The sequence below is a fragment of the Pieris napi genome, chromosome 20 (assembly GCF_905475465.1).
Source record: "Pieris napi chromosome 20, ilPieNapi1.2, whole genome shotgun sequence".
In the NCBI taxonomy this organism is placed as follows: domain Eukaryota; kingdom Metazoa; phylum Arthropoda; class Insecta; order Lepidoptera; family Pieridae; genus Pieris; species Pieris napi.
In genome coordinates, this window is record NC_062253.1 from 9,731,607 (window position 1) to 9,754,894 (window position 23,288).

General features: G+C 32.0%; 1 protein-coding gene, 1 long non-coding RNA gene and 1 other non-coding gene across 3 annotated transcripts; all 3 read right to left on the reverse strand.

Annotated features, from left to right (window-relative positions):
- Nucleotides 1-2,935: 2,935 nt before the first annotated feature.
- On the reverse strand, nt 2,936-6,651 carry LOC125059890. The gene is made up of 4 exons (XR_007118745.1): nt 6,626-6,651; nt 6,128-6,218; nt 5,990-6,043; nt 2,936-3,050 (listed from the first exon to the last, which is right to left on the reverse strand). It is a non-coding gene; the product is annotated as an uncharacterized LOC125059890 (long non-coding RNA).
- A 943-nt stretch (nt 6,652-7,594) lies between these two features.
- Nucleotides 7,595-9,477, reverse strand: LOC125059741. The gene is made up of 2 exons (XM_047664287.1): nt 9,239-9,477; nt 7,595-8,276 (listed from the first exon to the last, which is right to left on the reverse strand). Exons 1-2 carry the CDS (start codon nt 9,405-9,407, stop codon nt 7,648-7,650), a joined length of 798 nt encoding a protein of 265 aa, XP_047520243.1. The 5' UTR covers nt 9,408-9,477; the 3' UTR covers nt 7,595-7,647.
- Nucleotides 9,478-18,696: 9,219 nt separating this feature from the next.
- Nucleotides 18,697-18,768, reverse strand: Trnaq-cug. The gene has a single exon. It is a non-coding gene; the product is annotated as a tRNA-Gln (tRNA).
- Nucleotides 18,769-23,288: the final 4,520 nt, after the last annotated feature.

Below are 23,288 nucleotides of genomic sequence, written 5' to 3' on the forward strand. Positions count from 1 at the left end.
AAATGACACAAGCTGATTGCATAGATTTTAAAGAGTTAATAAAGGGGAAGAATTGGTTGAGCAAATAAAAGAAGTATTTTTTTATTATAATCATCCTGATACAATATACTTTAGATACAGTTTTGAAGACGAATTACAAGAGATGCAAACTATCACGAGGACTAATTCAAGAAGGCGACGAGGAGAACCCATAGAAAATGCTGAAAACCTAAAACACTGGAATTCTATTTATACTACTCCCTTTATATAGGGATTTAATAAGACTGCGACTCAGGAGCCATACTAAACCATTACCAGTGTTTTTACAGAAATTTGGTGCCATTAGGATCCACCTCGGTAATACCAACGATAGTGACGAGGAGATTTATTAGTACTTACTTATTTCTTGTTCTCTGTTTAATTTTTCATGTTTTTTTTTTAAATAATATACCTGATAGGTACTTAATTTGTTCCTTATTGGATAAATAAAAAATAATTAAATTAAATAAAAATAATGTTAATTCTTATTAACATTATTTTTTATTTAACCTTTATCAAAAATCATAAGCTAATTTACATTATTATACCATGCACTAATAAAGATGTATTACATAAATAATGAATTGATCTTAATTACGCTAATAAACGGGCCTCTATCTTTACAAACATGAAAAAGCAACAAAATATACAAGAATAAGCCTGTAGACAGCCAGAGCACGGCTCAGAAAAAAAAATATTGACGTAGAATAACCGTGTAACATTTCACTATACTTGATTATGCTTCATTTATGACACGAATAAACGTGCAGTGATACAATACTGTTAAAAAGTCACATATTATTCACTACAATAATAACATAACATGTTTTTTCTTGAATATTGAGAAAACTGTTAATATTTTTTTTATAAAAAATATATGAGCTAAAAGATATTTTTTTTACCTTTAATTTGATCATTCATTATATATATCTATTTATTATGTAATTAAAGTAAAGTGATTCCAAACTATTTTGTTGTTTCCTGAAAAGTTGTTGTTTTTCGATTGCACGTTTATTCGTTGGGGCCATCGATATTATCATGTCATATCATGTGAATCGCAATAACGAAGTTATAACGATCGCCAAGGTTACATACAACTGCACCTTAGTCACTGAGGTCAGGTCAGAGGCAAAGCACATCCTTTCTCCACACTCAAAACACATTAACGAACACACCAGAAGATTTATTTGAAGTCGCCTGGCTCAGCTTGAAGTACGCAAACTTAGGGTTGCCTATTAAATTATTATTATTTTTTTATTAAAACCTATCTCTGAAACAATTATAAGGACTTCTATAACAACAATAAAAGATTATTTCGTTCTTATTCTTTATTTAAATCATTTGATAAAACTTAGAAATAATATAAAACGGGCACTTAGAGGCCATAACTCTTTTTTATTGATTTTAACAATCGCCCATAACATAAAATTACGAAAATAACTCAATCAATGCAACTTGCGATATTTTAATCACAATAAAATATCTCGAACTATAAATTATACAGATTCTACAGAGATAACAATTTTTAACAGGTACTGTGTACTTAATAAAATAGATCTAAACTTTATAGATTAATATTTTTAAATAGAATCAATGTAATTGAACTATACTAAATTTTAAACATAAAAATATCAAAAATTAAACTCATGACACGAATCCAACGTCATAATTCTAGTAAATGCTTAAATATGGCAACAAAATTGAATTAAAAAAAAAGGAATTAATGATACATCAATAAAAAAAACCATTTAACTTTTTAGGCGTATAGTGATCTTAAAAATAAACTTTAAAAGTGTCTAACACTATGTAATATCACTTGAAATAATACTTATTTGAATATTACTAGAGATCATAAATTACAGTCTCACATAGGAATGTCTACAATAAAATGGACAGAGCCGGGGTAATAGATATTATCATGAGATTAAATTATATAACACCATTTATGACTATCGCATCAAACATATCAGCGGAGATTTCAAAAAGTATTACAATAAAATACGATTTTAAATTTTTCATATATACAATGTTGTTTTGAGAACTTCACCTCACAGCACTGTCTATGTTTGGGTTATGATTTGTAAATATCTTGTCACTAGCTCTGCCCAACAAGATTAACAATTTATAACAATGCAAAATAAAAGTAACGCCTAATACTAGTGCCTGAGTATCATTTGACAGTAGAGAAAGCTGTCCAGCACTGAAATAATAAAAATACGCTGTCAGTACTCAGTAGCTCCAACATAAATTTGACAAAGTATTCATAGAAAAATTGATGCAGATTTAGATGAAAAGTTACTTTAGCGCTATTATATTCCGACAAAAGTTGGGGTTTAATTTATTATATGTATATCACAAATTCCAAATTAAAAACTACCAACTGTTACTTATTTACACCAATGATACTTAATTACTTTTAATAAAATTTTATACATAAGCTGTAATTCCCCAAACAATATATATTTCTTATAATATAATCAAAACAATATGTCTTGTTAACATTGGAAAAATAACACACCAACTATAAAAAATTATCAACGAAACAAAATTGTGTTGACTTACCCAATCTGAAATTTATAGTACAACAATATTTAAAGAAAAACGCTTTTTACCGGATTAAAGTTATGTATTATTATAATAATAAGCACGCGAAACGTCGGATAAATTTAAAATTATGTCAAATAGTTGTAAATTTATAATAATACATAACTTTAATCCGGTAAAAAGCGTTTTTCTTTAAATGTGTAAAGGTTATGTTAATCAAAGACAATACTAAGTACAATAATACTTACGATATTGTATGATAGTAATCATCAGTTCATAGAATTGTAATGGTCCCTGTCCCTTTAGTATAATTTCACAGAGAAACACATACACAACTCGAGATGTCTCAAACAGGGAATCCAGCAACAACCATATTGTTATATTCCGACCTGTGTTATGCGTAGCACTGCGATTCATGACTATGAGGCTGTTTATAAATCCAATAGTACTTGTTACAAGCATGAGACCACTGACAAAATAGTGTATAGCTGAAATTGCATAAATTTTATTTAAATAGTATATATATGTTAACGTAACATTGTAAACACCGTTAGATTGTAATCTATCTCGCGAGATTATAAACTGTCGAAAGATTGTGAACCTCAGCGTACTGCTTACAATTTAACGTATTATTATTCGGTAGATTGTACTACACTAACTTAGTTATCATTCAAACTTCTTTGGTCAATTACAGATTAATTTTACTTCCCAACAATTTCATATAACTACCGAATAATAATACGTTAAATTGCAAGCGGTTCGTTGAGGTTCACAATCTTTCGACAGTTTACAATCTCGCGAGATAGATTACAATCTAACGGTGTTTACAATTTTACGGTGACATATATAAGTATAATAGAAAAAATGGTAAGTGAAGTTACCAACTCTAGTGATTATTGTATTTATGAAAAGTATGTAAAATAGTTTTTGATTAGCCATGTTTCTTAAATGCTTTATGCATATGCTAAGGTATGATTTTATGCAGTAGAACCTCGATAAGTCAAAAACCTCCAAATCTCGAAAAAATGTCTTGTTCCCTTCCCTTAAAACACCAAAACCTCCATTACTTGAAATCTTGACTTGTTAATCGAAATAATCACCGAGTCCCTCCAAGCCATTTTGGTACATATTTTCACTCTATAACTCGAAAAATTAAATTTGACCTCTGTATCTCGAACATAGGAACGTTTTATTTTACAACCTTTACAACTTGATCATTTGGAATTTATTATCTCTATTGTTCGAACAAAAACAAGTTACCAACTTTAAGAACTTGCCGACAATGTGAGTACACTATTGTTTCTTAGAAAACATTTTAGGAGTATACAATAATAAATTTATGACTCATGGAAACACGTGTTTGCTTGCTTTGTGTCAGGTCAGGTGTTCAATTTTGATTCCCTTTGAAATTTAGCTAAGCCAGTCATTTGTTTTCGACTTAAATACTGTCAGAAGTAGTTTGGTTCTACTGCAATACACATCAACATGAGTGCTGTGAAACGTAAACTAAAAACTTTGAGTCTTGCTGAAAAATTAGAAGTGCTCGAAGCTGTGAAGAGCTGTCAAAAAAAGAAAGATGTTGCTGAACAATTTGGCCTGCCAATGAGTACTCTTTCAACAATAATAAAAAATGAATCAGACATCATGAGAAAAATACAAAACGGTCAAAGTTTGTCCTGCAAAAGACGACGAATTGCAGAATACCCGGGCTTGGAGGAGTGCTTACTTAAATGGTTTGAGCAGTGTCGCAGCCAAAATATTAGTGTTAGTGGACCACTGTTACAAGAAAAAGCCCAAATATTCTCTAAATCATTGGGACTCGTTTTCAGAGCCAGTAATGGATGGTTAGAAAAATTCAAAAGAAGACAGGAACTTGTTTTTAAAAATGTTTGTGGGAAAAGGGCAAGTGTCAACATTGAAACCTGTAACAAATGGAAAAGTGAATTGCAAGATTTGTTACATGGTTACGAACCTGACAATATCTTCAATGCTGACGAAACAGGCCTGTTTTTTAAATGTCTTCCTGATAAGGCTCTAACTTTTAAAAATGATAAATGCCATGGTGGGAAGCATAGCAAGGAACGTTTGACTATCCTGCTAGGAGCAAACATGTCGGGCACAGAAAAACTCTCACCATTAGTCATCGGCAAATCTAAAAAACCTCGTTGTTTTTCAAGATGTAAATCACTACCACTGCAATATAAAGCGAATACAAAAGCATGGATGACTTCTGCAATTTTCAAAAACTGGCTCATAAGCATTGATAAGAAAATGGACAGAGAAAAAAGAAAAATCTTGTTGTTCCTTGATAATTGTACAGCTCATAAAGATATTCCACAAATGAAAGCTGTTAAAATACATTACCTGCCTGCCAATACCACATCAATTTTTCAGCCTATGGACCAAGGTATCATTAAAAACTTCAAGTCATTGTATCGAAAAGAAGTTTTCAGGAACATGCTGGATAATATGGAAGAAAAAAAGAATTCTACTATAGATGTATTGCAAGCCATGAGAATGGCTGATAAAGCTTGGCGAAATGTTACTGCTACTACAATAAAAAACTGTTATGTACACTGTGGTTTTTCATCGTCAACAGTAGTAGCTGAAACCGAAGATATTTCTATTTCACCTCCTGCAGAATGGAACGCAGTGCTATCTGAATCAGGAATATCCTTTGAGGACTTTGTTTCGTGCGATGATGGAGTTATGACTGCTGGGACATTATCTGATGACGAAATTATCGATTCAGTAGCTCAGAAAACCGATACTAATGATTTAGATGACATAGAAGACGTGAATAGTACATGCGCTCCATGGGTTTCCATCAAAGAGGCGCGAACCGCATTGAATACCTTACGTAATTTTATAGAGCAAACCAGTAACTCGGAAGAAGAAGAATTTTCTGCTCTTTATAGATTAGACAATGCTATAGATAGAGAACAACCAAATTACAAAAAATTACTGACTTTTATTAATGCCATATTTTTTATTTTAAAATGATTTGAAATAATGTTGATTTATAATAAATAAAAATATGTTTGTCACCTCTGGAAGTTGAATTTTTATTTATTTTACCTCTCTAACTGAAAATTTATAAGAATAAACCTCAAACTCTTTATGTCGAATCAAAATCCACCTAAGTCAAAATCCTCCATAAGTTGAAAACTCTATAACTCGAATTTTTTGGCGTCTACCTTGATGTTCGACTTATAGAGGTTCTACTGCACTAACTAAATACCAGAAAACTTTGTGTTGATGATAAAATATCCCGTATTATTATTTTAAACTTATCCATATTAGCAAATATGAAATAATACTCATAAATATTGCCAAATGCAATTTAAGCTCCATTAGTTTATGAAGGCAATGGACAAAATGGACTTTATGTTAATAAAAAAACAAATGATATTTTGAAAGGTCATACTCCTGTAATCCATTACTTTACTGTGTCCAATTTGCACATTAGTAAAGTGGCCGGCTGTTGCAAGTAGTTAGAAAAACAATTAGTTAAAATTAATTATTTTACTACATAAAATAGAAATAATAATAAACTATAGCTTACCCATATCCCTGTTGTTTAATGCATCTAAATAATACAAATGAGGATTTAGAAGACGCAACAAAGTCATGACAATAGCAGTTGCTGATGATATCTGTAATTAAATATGTATTTAAGTAAACAGTACGATGGGATAAGGATAATAATATGTTTACAGAGAAGCCAATACATTCATATTTGTTCAAAGATAATTTTTAAAATTTATTACTTTAGGAAGGTAAGATAAGAAACCATATATATTTTATAGTAAAAATTAAAACATATTTTATCTAAACTAATCTACCATATCTCGAATAATATGCTCTTACAGATACACAATAAAAGGTATATTTTTCATTAAGTTATTTAACATTTTAATAAAAATATTACTGTTTCGATTCCTATTTTTATTATCAAAGAATTGTAAACATGACGGTAGATAGATAAAACAAAAAATGTATTATTTAAAATTTAGTAGACAGAAATGGCTTCGTCTAAATGATTTTGTGAAGTAATACATACCGAAAATACCGCAGCGACGATGCGAATGTATACTTTGAGATCAATCAACGGCATTGTTTTGGATTGTGTAGACATGGATATCAATATAAGGAATATTATATATTATTCTCAATAGTATTTGACTTTAAAATGCTTTGTTATACTCAGGGAAAATGAACGAAAAGTTATTATTTACACTATAAATCTCACGAAGAATGAAGAAATCAATAAAAAATTCGTATTTCGCGTTTAGATTGAAGTTCAAATTTATACGAGTCAACTCAAGTTTAAATCGATTAACGTCGCTGTCAAACGTGACAGTTTTTGACAAGCCTTAAAAGCTCATTATATTTCATTGTTATTATATATCTTAAATTACTTTTTTTAAAGACATATATAATTTTTTAACACAATATTCTGTAAGAAAACCTTGTGTATAAAACGAATAAGAAAATACTGTAATTCTATTGCTATCAGTGCCATCTCATTTTTCTGTAACGCAATTATTGCACTTATACATCGAATGAGATAGATGGCGCAATACGAGTGTTGAGGCTTAAATTCAATTTAAAGGCGTCACCAGAACTATAAGAAACTTGAACTTAAGACAATTAAAGTATTTACTTTAATTGTTTTTCAATTCATCCAAATCAAAAACATCCAATTTTACGAATGTACACAAATGCAAGGAACATTTCGATAATCTTCTAAACCATCCTAAAAAGTTTTTCAAACATTTTCGTTTAAGTATAGGTACGTTTTGGGAACTACATGCTCTATTACTTATGCTGGATTAAAGCACCACGACACCAACATGCGGAAAAGCATCGCACCTGCGGAAAGACTAGCTATCACATTAAGGTAAGTGAAATAATCACTAGCATAAAACTCCACAGAACACTATAGTAAAATAATCTATACTTTATTTATAATCGCTATGCATTGTTTATTCTACTAGAGAATAGCTAGTTAACAAATAAAACACGTAGGTATTTGTATTTAGTTATTGTGTGTTTATTATAATTTAATATCACTCGTCATCATCACGGAACAATGAACATGTCTTCGATAACAGAACTGTTGTCCATAGACTGGTCAGAATAATATGAATGTGTTGGAGAAAGCTGAATTATAGGTGAAGACGGGATAGATGTAGAAGCGTTTTGTGTCAAGTGTTTGTTGTCATTTCCTGAAGAATAACCATAATATTGTGCCGAACAGGTTTCATAATTTTGATTATGCGTGTACTTTCTAATTAACTGTAATATTTCTAATTGAAAATCAAGTTTACAATTTTCGTCAATTTTTTTTAGATGTGGAAGCAGCGACATCAGAAATTGCTTATCGGGGTCATTTTGGTCGATTATTTGATCATGTTTACGTTTTAAATTTTCCGAAAGTGTTCTGAGAATTTCATTTTCTGATTTTTCGGCCCTTTTTATATTAATGTTTCTGTTCATTTTCGGGCGAGGTGTTTCCGCATCATTAGTTGCATTAGTAACATCGGTAGGCGGTCTCACTTCTTTTAAGGAATTCAAGAAAGATAGATGATTGAAATAAATGTACTGTTTACTGCTTGTTGCTGCCGAACCACTCGCAACGTTCTTGTTTTTTGCATTTTCTCTGTTAAAACTGTCACGAAGACTCTTCCACTTCCTCTGTAATTTAGTTACTGTAACAACAAAAAAATATTATATACATTGTTTCAGGTATCTAGGAGCTGGATGCTCGTTTGAGGATTTTGAACTCTCTTACCACCGTGGGGCCTCTACAGCAAGGAAAATAGTACAAGAAGCCATTGAGCTGTTAATAAATAAATAAATAAGAAACATGTCAACTAATTTGGAACTATTTAAAAGCCGTTTGTATTCCAGAACCGACCCAAGACATGTGGAATGAAATTGCCAGCGGATTTCTTCAAAATACCAATTTTCCTAATTGTTTAGGTGCCATAGATGGGAAACATATAAGAATTATTCATCCATTCGATACTGGCTCCTTGTACTTTAACTAAACATTTTTTTTTCAATAGTACTTCTAGCAACATGCGACTCGAATTTACTTTTTACGTTCGTGGATGTTGGGGCATACGGTAAAGCATCCGATTCTACAATATTTAGAGAAAGTGAACTGTGTAATAAAGTACACAGAAAGACATTAAATATCCCTTCACCACGACAGGTTGGTAATCGACAACCATTGAACTATACATTTGTTGGTGATGAAGCATTTGGCCTCAGTATGATGAGGCCATATGCTGGAAAATATTTGGACTTAGACAAAAAAGTTTTCAATTATAGGTTAAGCCGTGCCAGACGTTGCATTGAATGTACCTACCTTCGGCGTACTAGCAAATAAATTGAAAATATTACATCGCCCATTAAATACTTCTGTTCATTTCTCAGAAGACATTGCGAAAGCTTGTTGCATTTTGCACAACTTTATTCGAAAACGGGATGGTTTCAATATTCGTCACACTTTGAAAATAGTGGGACTCGAAAATATACAAAATACAGGCTGGCCAGTAACACGAGCGTCTACTGCAAGAGATACGTTAAAAGATTATTTTATGAATGAAGGAGCAATACCGTGGCAAGAAAATAGAATATAAATATATTATTTTATTAAACTTACCTACAATGTTCTTTTCTTTGGCAGTTTTATTCGAAAAATTTCCCACAAACAATTCGCAGATTTCTTCCCAGGCCTTCACTTTTTCTCCTCTATTACTATAACTATCACTTTTTGAATCCCAAATAGCAGGACGGGATTGTATTTCTGATATAAATAATTCTATATCCATATTTATCTACCTATGTGAACCACAGACTACGTGCGTGCGTTACCGTCGACTTCAGGTTAACTGAGGCAAGGGAGAGGGGCGCGGTATGGCGGGAGTGGCGTGTGGCGGCTTTTTGTGTCGGCGTTTAGTTGCCGGTGCGAGCCACAAGAAGCAAGCTGCGACGATTTGTAGCGTGTGGCCGCCACCGGCGCCAACCGTGTGCGGCGAGTCCATATAAAATGTAGGAAAATTACAGGAAATATGCCAGTGGCGTTTTGTGGTTGTGGCCGGTGGCCCGTGTGCGGTGACCCTAAGAAAAGGGAGATAGCGATTGAGACCGATTGAGAGAGAGTAGGGCGAATTACGTTATATAAATTCTATTTCTAAAATTTAAAATTTATGAAATATTAGTATGCAAAATATTTTATTGAAATCTCAAATGACGAATTGTAAATTAAAATTCCACGTGTTTTTATTATCGTAGAAATAAATTAAAAAAAAAAACATTTATACATATATGTATATTAATTAATATTCGACACTTAATATTTTAATGACAATTGCATAAATATGAACATATCTTAAAAATTAGTTTGCCAAAGAAGTACTTAATGTGCACTTTGTACGCACGCACTTTTATTTTTTATTTCTCTAAGGGTAAATACTAAATAGCAAAACTTTATAATATAGTGTAAAAAAATCATGCCGTATTTTATTGCCAACAACAACTGACTAATTATTTGATTCGAAATTTAAATCTTCAATTTGTTCCGGCCGTCCGCGGTTCGTCACTTGTTTGTCGGGTGAATTTCACGTTTTGTGACAATTAAAATCTATTAATATTCAACCTCACGCCTGTCAACAATCAGATCATATTATGCAGAATAATACTAATCCCTTTTATTAATATCTCTAGCATTAATGGTTGTTATTTATATATATGGTTAAATCAGGTAAAATTATATAATAATTTAAAGTAGAGATGCATCGATACGCTTTCCGATACGATACCGATGCCGATACACTAATAGGAATATCGTCGATACCGATACCGATACCAACGCTTATTGAATTAAAATTAAATTAAGGTAAACTATATCAAGTTAAGTTAAAGTTTATAATTTTTATTAAAAATATATATATATATAAATAGTCACAAACTTTTAAGTTTTTTTTTTCTTCTTTTAACTTTTAACTTTAATTTTAAAGGTTTTGTTACTAAAATAAAGAATTAAGAGTAATAATTAAATTAAAATAAAATAAGTAACTGTTAATAATTGAAATTAACAATGATAACATTGTTGTAATTCTGTATTTTAAATTTGGTATCGAAAAAATACTACTCGCGATAGCAGTTAAAAGCCAACTAAATGATCTTCAAATTTTGTTTTGTTTAATGAAATTAAATACATATATACATAAATAATAATGTTTTTTCCCCAAGCGAATGATAGAGACAACAAACTTAATAAAACGCGGGGATTTCTCGGGCATCAATAGTCCGTGGCTCGTTTGCAACAAACTAGATCATACAAAACGCGCGTTTACCTAATTTTTTAAAGTGTGAAATTCGAAAAGTATCGGTGAATCGGCAATGAAAATATCGCCGATGCCGATATATCGGCAAACCCGAAGTATCGCCGATATATCGGTATCGGCATCGGTATCGGATGCATCCCTAATTTAAAGATTTAAATATACTTATAATAAACAAGAATGTCTAGCAGAAAGTGGACCAAACGAGTTACCCAATGGAAAGGACTACCAGGCAGGAGGCGGAAGAGGAGACCCTGAATAGACCGCTCGGAAGATGATCTGAAAAGATCAGCTGGCAAAAACTGGCACTCCATAGCACGATACCGACAAAAATGGGCATCTTTGGAGGAGGTCTTTACCCAAACCGGGGTTCCTGTTAATTCATAAATTAATAATCTATTTAATACCAACCTAATCTAAGCTAACCTACTAACAAAATCAATATTTTTGGTTATAGGATCTACCAACTATCTATACTACTAACTACCAATAAGCCTTTTTATTATTATTATATTAAACGCCTCGAATTTAGGCGTGATTTTTAGTGCGTGATAACGGTTTATATAATATGTCTAATAGATAAAGGATCTATTTAATGAATAATTTGTGTAAAACAATGCAAAATTACAAAAGGTGGGAGCTTGTAGTTTATTGTTTATCAGAATGCCAAATCATAAAATGACTGCTTCACGACTGATTTGAGAGCGACCGCCGATGCGAAAATCGCTGTGTGAGTTCGAAAAGTGAGTTACAGAATCGCAGGGCAGGCATTTAAAAATTAGTTTTACTATTGAAACTTTTCTTTATAAAATCGTACTTTCATTCGCTCCGAGATTTCTAATAGACCCCTACTTACAATTAAATTATAAGAGCTATAATTGCAAAACGCAATCATCCGTCCCCAATGCCTTAACATTTCGATTGAGCTAATTTAATTATAAATGTTGCCCGTTGTAAATTTCACGCAATTGTCCGATTATTGCAAATTTTTAATTTATTATTTGGTTACATCTGTGATATTTATTACTACAGTTATGTATTTTTCATTATGCGCGTTGACAATTCAATAAATGATTTATGGGGTGATACAATTTTGGAGTTCAAGATTTCGTTGCCTTATTTTGTATATTAATATTTATACATTTCTGTATCTACTGAAGAGACTATTTATATATATTTTTTTTAATTTATTTAGACCTTCATCAGTAGGTCTACCACGATTGACAGAATTTACGAAAAAAAGTCTGTGTTTGTAACTGAAAGCTTCCGAAATGGCTTTAGTCGATTTTTGTTTTTTTTGTGTGTAGTCAACATTTTTATACCCCTTATTAATCTCTGTAGTTTGTTTTCTTCTATTTATTAACTTGTGACGTAATGTCAACTTCGATATACATAGATCTACTTATTATTATTCAAAATGTCGGCAAATGTGTTTTGCCTCGTTCACCTCTTCGAAAAAAAAAACAAATGATAAGTATAATCCTCCTTCGTTCCTTAAATGCTATTAAGATAATAAGTGATATTTCCTATTTTTTGCAAAAATAACTATATATAATGTAATAAAACACCTACTGTCAGCTCCTTAATATATATTTATGGAATATTTTAATAACATCGTTTGGAAGTATACAAAACATACATATACACATTTGTCAACTCATGTTCTAGTTTCAAGGCACACGTTCTATTCTGGGAATAATTGCATAATGCACCTGTCAATATTTTCTTTGAACACTCGCCACTGGTCAGTCTATTAAATTAAATAAATTTTATACGATTGTGAACTTTATGCAATGATAATAAGGATTTGTGTGCAGAGGGGGATTAATTGTATAGCAATAAAACGGTATGGTCAGTTGAGAGCTTTCAATTGTATTGTTACATTATTTGTGGCGTAGGATTTAATAGTTTTAATACTGTTAAAAGAGATACCATACCATTCACTTAATCTATTGCATATTAAAATTTTATACTGATGTTTTATATTGTCGGGTTTCTATATGTTGATGTTAAAATTATTGTTTAGGTGTAGGTAGGTGATCAGCCTTCTGACACAGGCCGTCGATTTTTAAATTTGAGATATTCCGGTTTCCTCACGATGATTTCCATCACCGACGTACGAGCGAGTGTTAAATGCACACATAGCATGCTCAAAGTATCCTGCTATGGAATTCCTTACCAATAGATATCAGACGAGCTCGGTCTTTAAATTTATTTAAAAATCTTCTTTTTGATCATTTTTAGCTACTACTTACAGATATATAAATTGTGACTCGATTAACGTTTGGATTAGCTTTTACATTTTTGTTTATACATATTATTATTTATATTTTTTTCTTTAGATTTTACTTTATTTAATCTTAGTTATAGTTATATTTTCATGAGTTTTTTTTTGTTAATTAATTAAGCACTTTTTTTACAACTTTTTTAGGTAGTGTAGGTGTTTCTTTTTTCATTGTTCCATAATAGGGTTGCCTGGAAGTAATCGCTTGTTAGCGATAAGATAAGATAATAACATATGTAACCTGCTTTTTTTGTTTTTATATGTATGATTTTGTATATTATGGTAACGAAGTGTAAATAAGTAAATAAATAAATAGGCAGAAAGTCCATTGGTGCACGAACAGGGCTTGAACCTACAACCTCAGGGATGAGAGTCGCACGCTGGAACTAGGCCAACAAGTAGAACAGTATAAATTAAATTAATTTTTCAGAATTATAAGCAACTGCTCTGATAGTAAGACCGTCCTCTTACATCCTCTAGCTAGTTCGATCTGATTTTGTGTTTGTGATTTAAATAAATTACTTTCTAAGCTTTTTTTTTTCAATATTAAAAGGTTGTTTTAAAAAGCAACCAAAACATGCTTTTTACCACCCAGAACTCGATTTAATTGAGAGAGGGAGGCGTTTCTTAAAAGCCTTGGTGAAAGTATCAAATTAGTACGTCGAAGTACATTCGCCATCTCTGTATCAATAACGCATAAAATAATATCACAATAATTAACATATCACATTCAAAATGTTTGTGCACATAACTCAGATGTGCTCAATGGACCGCTGTCATTCAATTATGTTTTTGATCATAATTTATACGAAGTACAATTTGTAACGTTAGGTTTAGGTATCTCAGTAGTTTGTTCTCTCAAGAAAAAATTACAAAATGTAAATTAAACATAAATATCATTACAAATGGATGCTATTAATTAAATCTAATAATAAAAATCATAAGAAGTCCAAAAGTGCGAAACCTTTAATATACAAAAATAATAAGAATTTTAATCAAAACTTTAAATTAAGACAACTTACTAAAACGGTGCGAGAAAAAAGCAAATGTAAAAAATAAAATTAAAAGGTTATTATTATTGTCAACGAATTAAAACAACGAAAAATAGTTAGTTTTACTTAATTATGACCTAAAAATTCAGTTACAAGTTTTAAGGTGAAAAAAAAATTTTACTTAAAAAGTCAAAAATTTATAATTTACTATCAAAATTAAAGCAAGTGATCTTTACAACAATTATTATAAGTCTATAGATAGCTTTGAGCGCATTGACCAAGATCGGGCGGAGAAGGAGGCTTGAGCCGTAGTTGGCGGAAGGTGGCACAGGTTTTTATTTTTTGAAATTAATCTCGCTGTTGGCCTTAAGGGCCTTTACAGCTCAGCTGGGGCTGTTTCGGCGAGCGTAGCTCGGGGGTCTCCTGTGAGACTCGAACCTTGACTTGGGCCGTCGCGGGGTGGTCAATCGCCTGAAGGGCAGGACGGAAGCTCACTGGAGTGAGCGAAGTACGCAGTAAAGGTCCTCCCCAGATGATGGCGGTTTTGTACCCTAATCTGATTTCGATTTTTATTATTACTGGCCGCGCGGGCCTTTAAATCCGGGCTCTAAGTTGTCATTGGCTATCGTGATTGGATCGTTGGGTTAGAACGTGTCGGGGCCTCCTACGAGCCTTTTGTGTCGGGAAGGTGGAAGTTTCTCATTTCAAAGGCCAAGACACTATTGGGTCGCACAGGCAGCGGAGTGAGTATAAATGGGGTCGAATCGAAATTATAATAACAATATTTGCCAATTACAACTCTTCCTCGTTGTCATCGATATATATGATCGATTGTAGCTGTCATTCCGTTAATCTAATCAATTAAAAATTTGCCGCATCTGTTAATGTTTTATAAGGAAAAATTCATATATTTGTTTAGCGTGAACTCAGCGTAACTGAGATATTATGTTCTTGTACTGTACATACACCTTCGTGGTGTACTTTTAAGACATGAACTATTAACAAATAGTGAACTTACCGCTACTTCTAATTGAACAAAGATCGTCGCACGCGGGCTTCCTACGTACGTACGCTACTAGGTACGCTAGGTAACACTGAAAATGTTTAGAACTGTTCAGTTAGAAACATAGCTAATGAAAACGTTTTTTGCACTGCTTTTCTTAGTGGTTCCATCGAATACGACGATGTGTAGAGAGGAACGGAGATTACTTCAAAAAACAATAAAAGTATTGGCAACTTTCTACGTTAAACCGTTTTGTCATTTTCTAAAAATTTTCAGTGTTACCTAGGTATAAAGTTACCGTAAAGTACTTAAAGTAATCAGAGGCGGATTTAAAAATTTAAAGGTATAAGCTGTGAAATTTTTTCACCCTTGCCTCTACACAAACCATCCAGTTCGCAGCCTACCACCTTCCTTTTTCCTTTAAATGTCCAAGCAGCAATGATTATTAATCACGATTAAAAAAGATGAATTACGATTTTCAGGTTTAAGAACATCTTCTAAGCCGATATCACAGAGTGATCTAATTTTCAGAGTTGAAACTTAAGGCTTAGTATGTCCAAATAGTGACAGATTTTGAGTATTTTTTTTTAATGTAATAGGGGGGGGGGGGGTAAACAAGCCTACGGGACGGCCCATAAGGCCACCTGAAATTTTGCATTGATACGGCCCGTACAGTGTTGAAACAAGGCAGGAGGGATCAACCCAAACAATTCTTCAGAACATTCACCATAGTACACTTTGTAGGTAACGCAAAGAGACGGAATGTCTCTGCGTAGAAAGAGAGAATCAAGCCGATCCGTAATACTTTGGAGATTGACAATTCGACAAGCCCTTCGCTGAATTTGGTCAAAAGGAAGAAGCTAGTATTAGGGAGCATCAGCCCAAAGATATGAGCAGTATTCCATATGGGCTGGAGACTTTTAAAGCAGCATACGTTGTACCTCAGTGAAATATTGCTATTATGTGAGTCATAATTCACGTAGACCCTATAATTGGTGACGACTTTGACATATGCGGCTAGTGGCACGGGCACAAGTAGACAAGGTGCTATTTTTATTGGTAACACCTTAAATATTAGGTGTCGATGGCATACAATCTGTGGAGTTACTCCAATCACATAATGGATAAACAAACCCTACTACTATGTATTGATATCGGATTTCTGCTGGGCGGGATTTTGTTTGTTCCATCGTTAAAAATAGGGTAAAGTTTCAGAAATAAATCGAATAATGAACTTTTAATGTTTAATATAGTCGTAATGTATTATTAATAATAAAAATTTACGTAAAAAATTCAAAATGGATAAATAGATAACTAAAATAAATTTAAACTTTTAATGCTGGCTGAATTTCTAACTTGTCTCTTTAATTAGTATATTATGTGCATTGAAATGAGATATTACGTAAAGGTAAAAGAAATAATAAGTTTTTAAACAATAAAATCCTTTATGTATTTTACGTATTATTTATTATAAAAGTACTACTGTTATAATTTTAAAGGATTGATTTATTTGTATAACGTAGCAAAAACATATATAACTAGCTGTGCTCTGCTGTTCCATCTGCAATATTTCTGTCGGATATAACCTAAAGCTTATCTCGGTTCATTGACTTTTAAATGCAAAAATAATATTTTTTTCGACAAAGTATCGCGAACTTTATTGTAAATATGATGTCTTCTATAAAACTGTATATCTTTATAATACTCGTAGTTGTGTAAATAAACATAGGTTACATAAAAATACAGAAAATATACACGGGAAATTTAAATGGATAAATTTTTTGACGTGATAACGTCTTTAAAATCGTTTTAGTCGGGTGACATGTTCAGAAACTTGTGTCACACCAAAACCTCACGAGCGCGATCGCAGGTATAACGAGAGAGAGACGGACCGATCTCCCGTCTCATCTCGAGCGCTGCCAGTCATTCCGTGAATGTATGAAGAAAAATGTATATCATAGTCGAATAAGTAAACTTGTCATTTTACACCCGAAATTTATCATCAAAAGTGTGAATAAAACGATAGATGTAATTTAAAATTTGAAAAAATTGTTATCTTCATTAATTCCTTACTTCCCAAAAACTTATATCACCAATAAGACGTTATCACGTAAACATCTCGATCGTAAACCTACTTTACAAACAACCAATATTTTTTTAAAAATAATAACTAACATTTTACTTAAAAGAAAATACTTATCAATGCTTATACTTTAGTATGACGTAAGAAAATGTAGTGACGTGTTGGCGTAAAGTTCACAAAAGTTACCACAATTTATTAAATTACAACAAACAAATTCGTACTTCTCGATTACGTGGGAAATTCTACGTCGGGTCTTCCCACGCGCAGCACGTGCCACTGTAGGGACACCCCATTCGAATTATATCCTCCAAAAACAACCCTTATAGATTTGCAATAGGGGTGGAAATTGCAATCGATAAATACCAATTGATTATCTACGGATATTGGAATCTTTATACCCAAACAACAATTAAATACAATGTTTATAATTTTAAGATTAAAATTGTGCCTAGCACAGTAGATTCGGACGAGCGTAAGTGCTATGTATAGAAAAAAAATGTATAGGACTTTAACTTACGGAATTCATAGGTCGCGCTATGTTTGAATTTAACGTATTTGGCAATTTTATTATATTTTACTGGTAGCTTCGCAAGAACATATAATTATAGGATATAAACATCAATTTATTATTTATATACAAGTACATAGGCAAACGAAACTTGCGGGAATGCCATAAAAGAAAACTACCGCAGCTCATGGACAGTGGACACCCATTTAATTATGCGTTGCCGGCTTTTATGGGAGGAGTATCGCACATTAGCGGCAACGCACATCTTTCAAATACCTACAGATTGTATCTGCTGTCTTTACAAAAATTTATATAAAAATTCGAATTAAACTATTGTTTAACTACAACTCTCTATTGAGAGTTTTATTATCTGCCTTGTCTCATTATTATAGTATATTTTTTATAAGAATAATCCACAGCAATCTTTATTTAACGAGCACTACACAAGATTAGTTTACAGCCCGCACAATACGCAATTAAACATTTTTCTCATTATAAAAAATATAATGGCACGCGTGCGAGTCGCGTGTCGCTACAGAAAAAGCTTTCAAAGAAATTTGTTCGAGCCAATATTTGCGAGTTACTGCGACGTAGGAAGGATTACAATGTTAAATATATATGTATAATACATACAAATATATAAAGCTTTAAGTATAAATTGTTACATATGTATTACATCTAATGTTTACTTATAAGTTTCACACAATTTCTTACACTCTCGTCATTCAGTTAACCTGGAAAAGGTCGGTTATTATTTATTTCCGCTAAAAATACAATACTGAACTAGTAGTAGTTACTGTATATTCTAGTTTCTTAATGTAATGTAAATAACTATTTTTATTTATAACCGCTCTAAGATGGGTACATTTACGAAAATATAAAAATACACGTGCAAACAAAAGACAGGTCCCACCGAGATTTGAACTCGGATCGCTGGATTCAGAGTCCAGAGTGCTAACCATTACACCATGGAACCGCTGCCTGAATTCGAGAAATAACGGGTCGCGTCGGTAGCGTGAAAATTCGCAGAGAAAATAGAATTTCCTCCACTAATCAACTTTTCAAATAATTCCCTAACTCACATGTCATTGTTTAAATAACTTTAAAACTATTCACCGAAAGTTAATATTTCTTATAAAACGTTAGATTATTTTAATAATTGTGTATTTGAATCGATTTTTCATGAATGCAATTAACACTTGCACATTAAAGAAAAATGAAAACTGGCATGATTTAGTCTCAATAAAGCTTAGATACATAGACATAACATTTATTACTAACAAAAACACACACATAAACACACAAAATAACAATAATCAAAGAAAAATTAAATAAAAAATATAACAAGAGATAAAAACGGTGTGCTGTGAATGTCCCACAGCCCTGGTCATTCTGCCAGAGACCACAGCAGCTATTTGCGCCTAGTCGCAAAAAAAGAAAGAAAAGGAATGTAATAAATACTTAGTAGAAAAAATATTAGTAAAAGTTAGAAGTGTAAGTAATGAAGTCTTGTGTAAAGGTGTATAGTTAATAAAATAAAATAAAAAAATAAAAATAAGAATAATTGTTAAGGAGTTGATAATTTTTTTTTAATTTAAAACATTATTACACTTGACATTTTTGTTCCCAACTAGCTTTTCTCGGCAAAAGCTGTAATATTTTAAATATTTTGGAAATGAATTTAACTTACATGACTAATGGATGACATGGCACATTTTTCAAATCGATTGCGTAGTTTTTAAGTCTATTTAAATATTAAAATATAGAAAATGCTTTCAAACGTCAGTAGGAAAATAAACCAATACCATAACCAAAATAATCTACTCGAACGTAGTAACAATGCGTCATGGTGATTATATTGAATGCGTGTTTACCGCTTTAAATAGAGTAGGGTTGGCCCAGTGACTGCGACTGTCAATCCGTTCGTTAATATATAAGAAGAAGAATATAAAAATAAGAAGAATATAATAAGAAGAATAATCTAAAAATAAGAAGAAGAATATAAAAATAAGAAGAATATAATAAGAAGTTCATTAATTCACATGAATGCGGATACATTTTTCTATGTGCGCAATTAAACAGATGATCTTCCGGTAGAAGCTCGACGATCCTATAATTAAAGTCGAAGTCAAAAATCATTTATTTATATAGGTAACACAATGTACACAAATGAACAAGAAAGAAATACATATTAAATGCTTATAATTTGACATTTACTGCCACTTCTAAAATTAAGGGCGTAGAACGGAAGAGAAGATCTGGCAGTAAACTCTCCGCTACTCATTTTGAAGTTAGGTATACTTCTTTAGGCGCGTTATGAAAAATTAATGAGAGTGAAATTTTACGATGCACGCGCACCGTGACACAAAATTAACAGAATGAAGTTGCCCACGGAAGATGCTACGGCATTGGACATAATTTAAAAACAACATTCGAATAATAATATAATTTATGTTACACTTAATGTAAGAGAATAATAATAAATATTTATTTATTTAATTTTTCAAATGTAAACTTAACTTTATTATACCTACTCCTTTTCCAGTCTTTGATTATTTAAATTAATTATTGTAATTAATTATTTACATGCAATCATAAACTATTTTTAATAATACCAAAGAAGTATAACTTTTTTTAGGAGAGTGCTTTAGTACAACTTGAAAGGCAAGTTCTTTAGTGCCTAGCCGGTTTGTTTTTGTATAAATTGTTTTTAACGTTCCACAAACATTCGTGAACAACATATTCAGACACAAATTTGATAGTTGTATCTTCCGACCATTTAGCCATCTATAAAAATCAAAAAACACGCACGCGTTTCACGGCACTTATGCACTCTCCTAAAGATTTGACTAAATTACGTGTTTACACACAACGAGGGAAGATCTCGGGGGATGCGCGGGCGCGGGAGGGGTATCACTTGAAACAAAAATAAAAAGCGATTCTATTTTGATTCAACTTGAAAGTCAATTAGAACCGTACTAAAGCAAGTAGCGTTTACATGTTTCAACTAAAGTACTATCCTAAAGCACTCTCCTAAACACTAAGATAATGTAAATCGGCCTTTAGGCACAGAAGGCTAGTAAGAAATGCTAGTAGAAATTTAAGATCACCTACTTGCCCTATAGAAAAAACAAGATACACAAACAGATATACAAATCTGAGGCCTAGAACAAAGTCTGTTTTTTATATAAGCAGCTTGTATTGTTAAAACCGTTTTCCCGTCTTATTATTGTAAGATAAATCTTTTTAATACATAACTCCGTCCTTAACTCTCAGTGGCATTTGCTCCAAATTCCTGAACCAATAATTAATGGTGCTATTAAATTTGTAATTCGTTGCACAGTCGCGGCTAAATTGAAACCTCCAGGAATAGGTTTTCAATAACAGTATTAAGTGAAGAAAACAATGTTTGTTTCAATACAGTGGGCGCTTTATCATGAATGATCTATATTATACGTAATATAATTCGTGTAGTAAAATAAATATTTGGTACGCTTGTTGCTTGGAGGACCGTAAGTTGAATTGGTATACAAATTAATACCCTCCTCAAAGGTAATGTTAAGTGATACCTATGGACACTCAATGCTAGAGGGCTCGCTAGTGCGTTGCCGAACTTTTATTAATTGGTACGCTCTTTACTTGAAGGACCGTAGGTCAAATTAGTCTTTTTACAAATTTTTATACCCTCCTTAAAGGTAATGTTAGGTAATACCCATGGAAACTCTCAATGCTAGCGGGCTCGCTAGTGCGTTGCCGAACTTTTATTAATTGGTACGCTCTTTACTTAAAGGACCGTAAGTCAAATTAGTCTTTTTACAAATTTTTATACCCTCCTTAAAGGTAATGTTAGGTAATACCCATGGAAACTCTCAATGCTAGCGGGCTCGCTAGTGCGTTGCCGAACTTTTATTAATTGGTACGCTCTTTACTTAAAGGACCGTAAGTCAAATTAGTCTTTTTACAAATTTTTATACCCTCCTTAAAGGTAATGTTAGGTAATACCCATGGAAACTCTCAATGCTAGCGGGCTCGCTAGTGCGTTGCCGAACTTTTATTAATTGGTACGCTCTTTACTTGAAGGACCGTAGGTCAAATTAGTCTTTTTACAAATTTTTATACCCTCCTAAAAGGTAATGTTAGGTAATACCCATGGAAACTTTCAATGCTAGCGGGCTCGCTAGTGTGTTGCCGAACTTTTAATAATTGGTACGCTCTTTACTTGAAGGACCGTAAGTCGAATTTGTATACAAATTGTATACTCTCCTTAAAAGTAATGTTAAGTGATATCCATGGACACTCTCAATGCTAGATGGCTCGCTAGTGCGTTACCGGCCTTTTAATAATTGGTACGCTCTTTACTTGAAGGACCGTAAGTTGAATTTGTATACAAATTGTATACTCTCCTTAAAGGTAAAGTTAAGTGATACCTATGGACACTCTCAATGCTAGAGGGCTCGCTAGTGCGTTGCCGGCCTTTTAATAATTGGTACGCTCTTTACTTGAAGGACCGTAAGTCGAATTAGTCTTTATACAAATTTTATACCCTAAAAGGTGAATGTGTATGGGCAACCGTTATTGAACACAACAATTTAAAATATGTAGTTATTGTCCAAGTCCAAGTTTAAAATTGGGATAGTGTACTGAAAGAATTTGTTAGTTTTGTTATTACCGTCTAAAATAATCCGAAAATATATACACGAAATGTCAAGTAAATAATAAAATTCGCATTTAAATATTACAATTTTGATATGTTTTACCAGCGTAAACAAATAAAGATCAATATTCAATTCTTCGTTGAAATCGCATGGGAAAATACCACAATTAAAATGCTCTCATGTATGTTTGCAAATCATAATTTATTTTTTACTGTATCCCAACAGTTTTCCCGGATATTGGAAATCCCCATCTTTGTGAAGTAAAACCATCGGATAATCCATAAATAATCTCGGAATTTTCCTCTTCAAATATAGTTGCTATTTTTGTATCATTTATTAATTACTACATAATTTATAAGCTGTGTTTTACCGTATGTGTACATGATGACTATATAATTAAAACATAAAATTCTTATTTTGTTAAGTGGGTTTATATAATTGCCAGATGGTACTCATTTTATATTTATTTATATTGTATATATAATATATATGTTATCTATTAACATACTAGGTAATAGAATAGTTAGTAACTTAATTGACGAAATATTTATAAATCATAATATATTAAAAATAAATATTAATTTTAAAAATATCAAGGAAATGATGAACTTTCGTAATAAGGAATGAGACAGAGTTGTTTTCAGTTCTTTTTTATTGATTATTTTTCTTTATATAAATAATAATCAGTCTTCTATGCTAAACATACGTTTTAATTTGAGTCTAGCTTCATTGCATATACATAATGTGGTGCATTCAAGGGTGAAGCACGAAAATAAATGTTGTGAATATAACGTAATATACGCGATTTAGATCTTATAAAAAATCTGAAAATATCCACTAA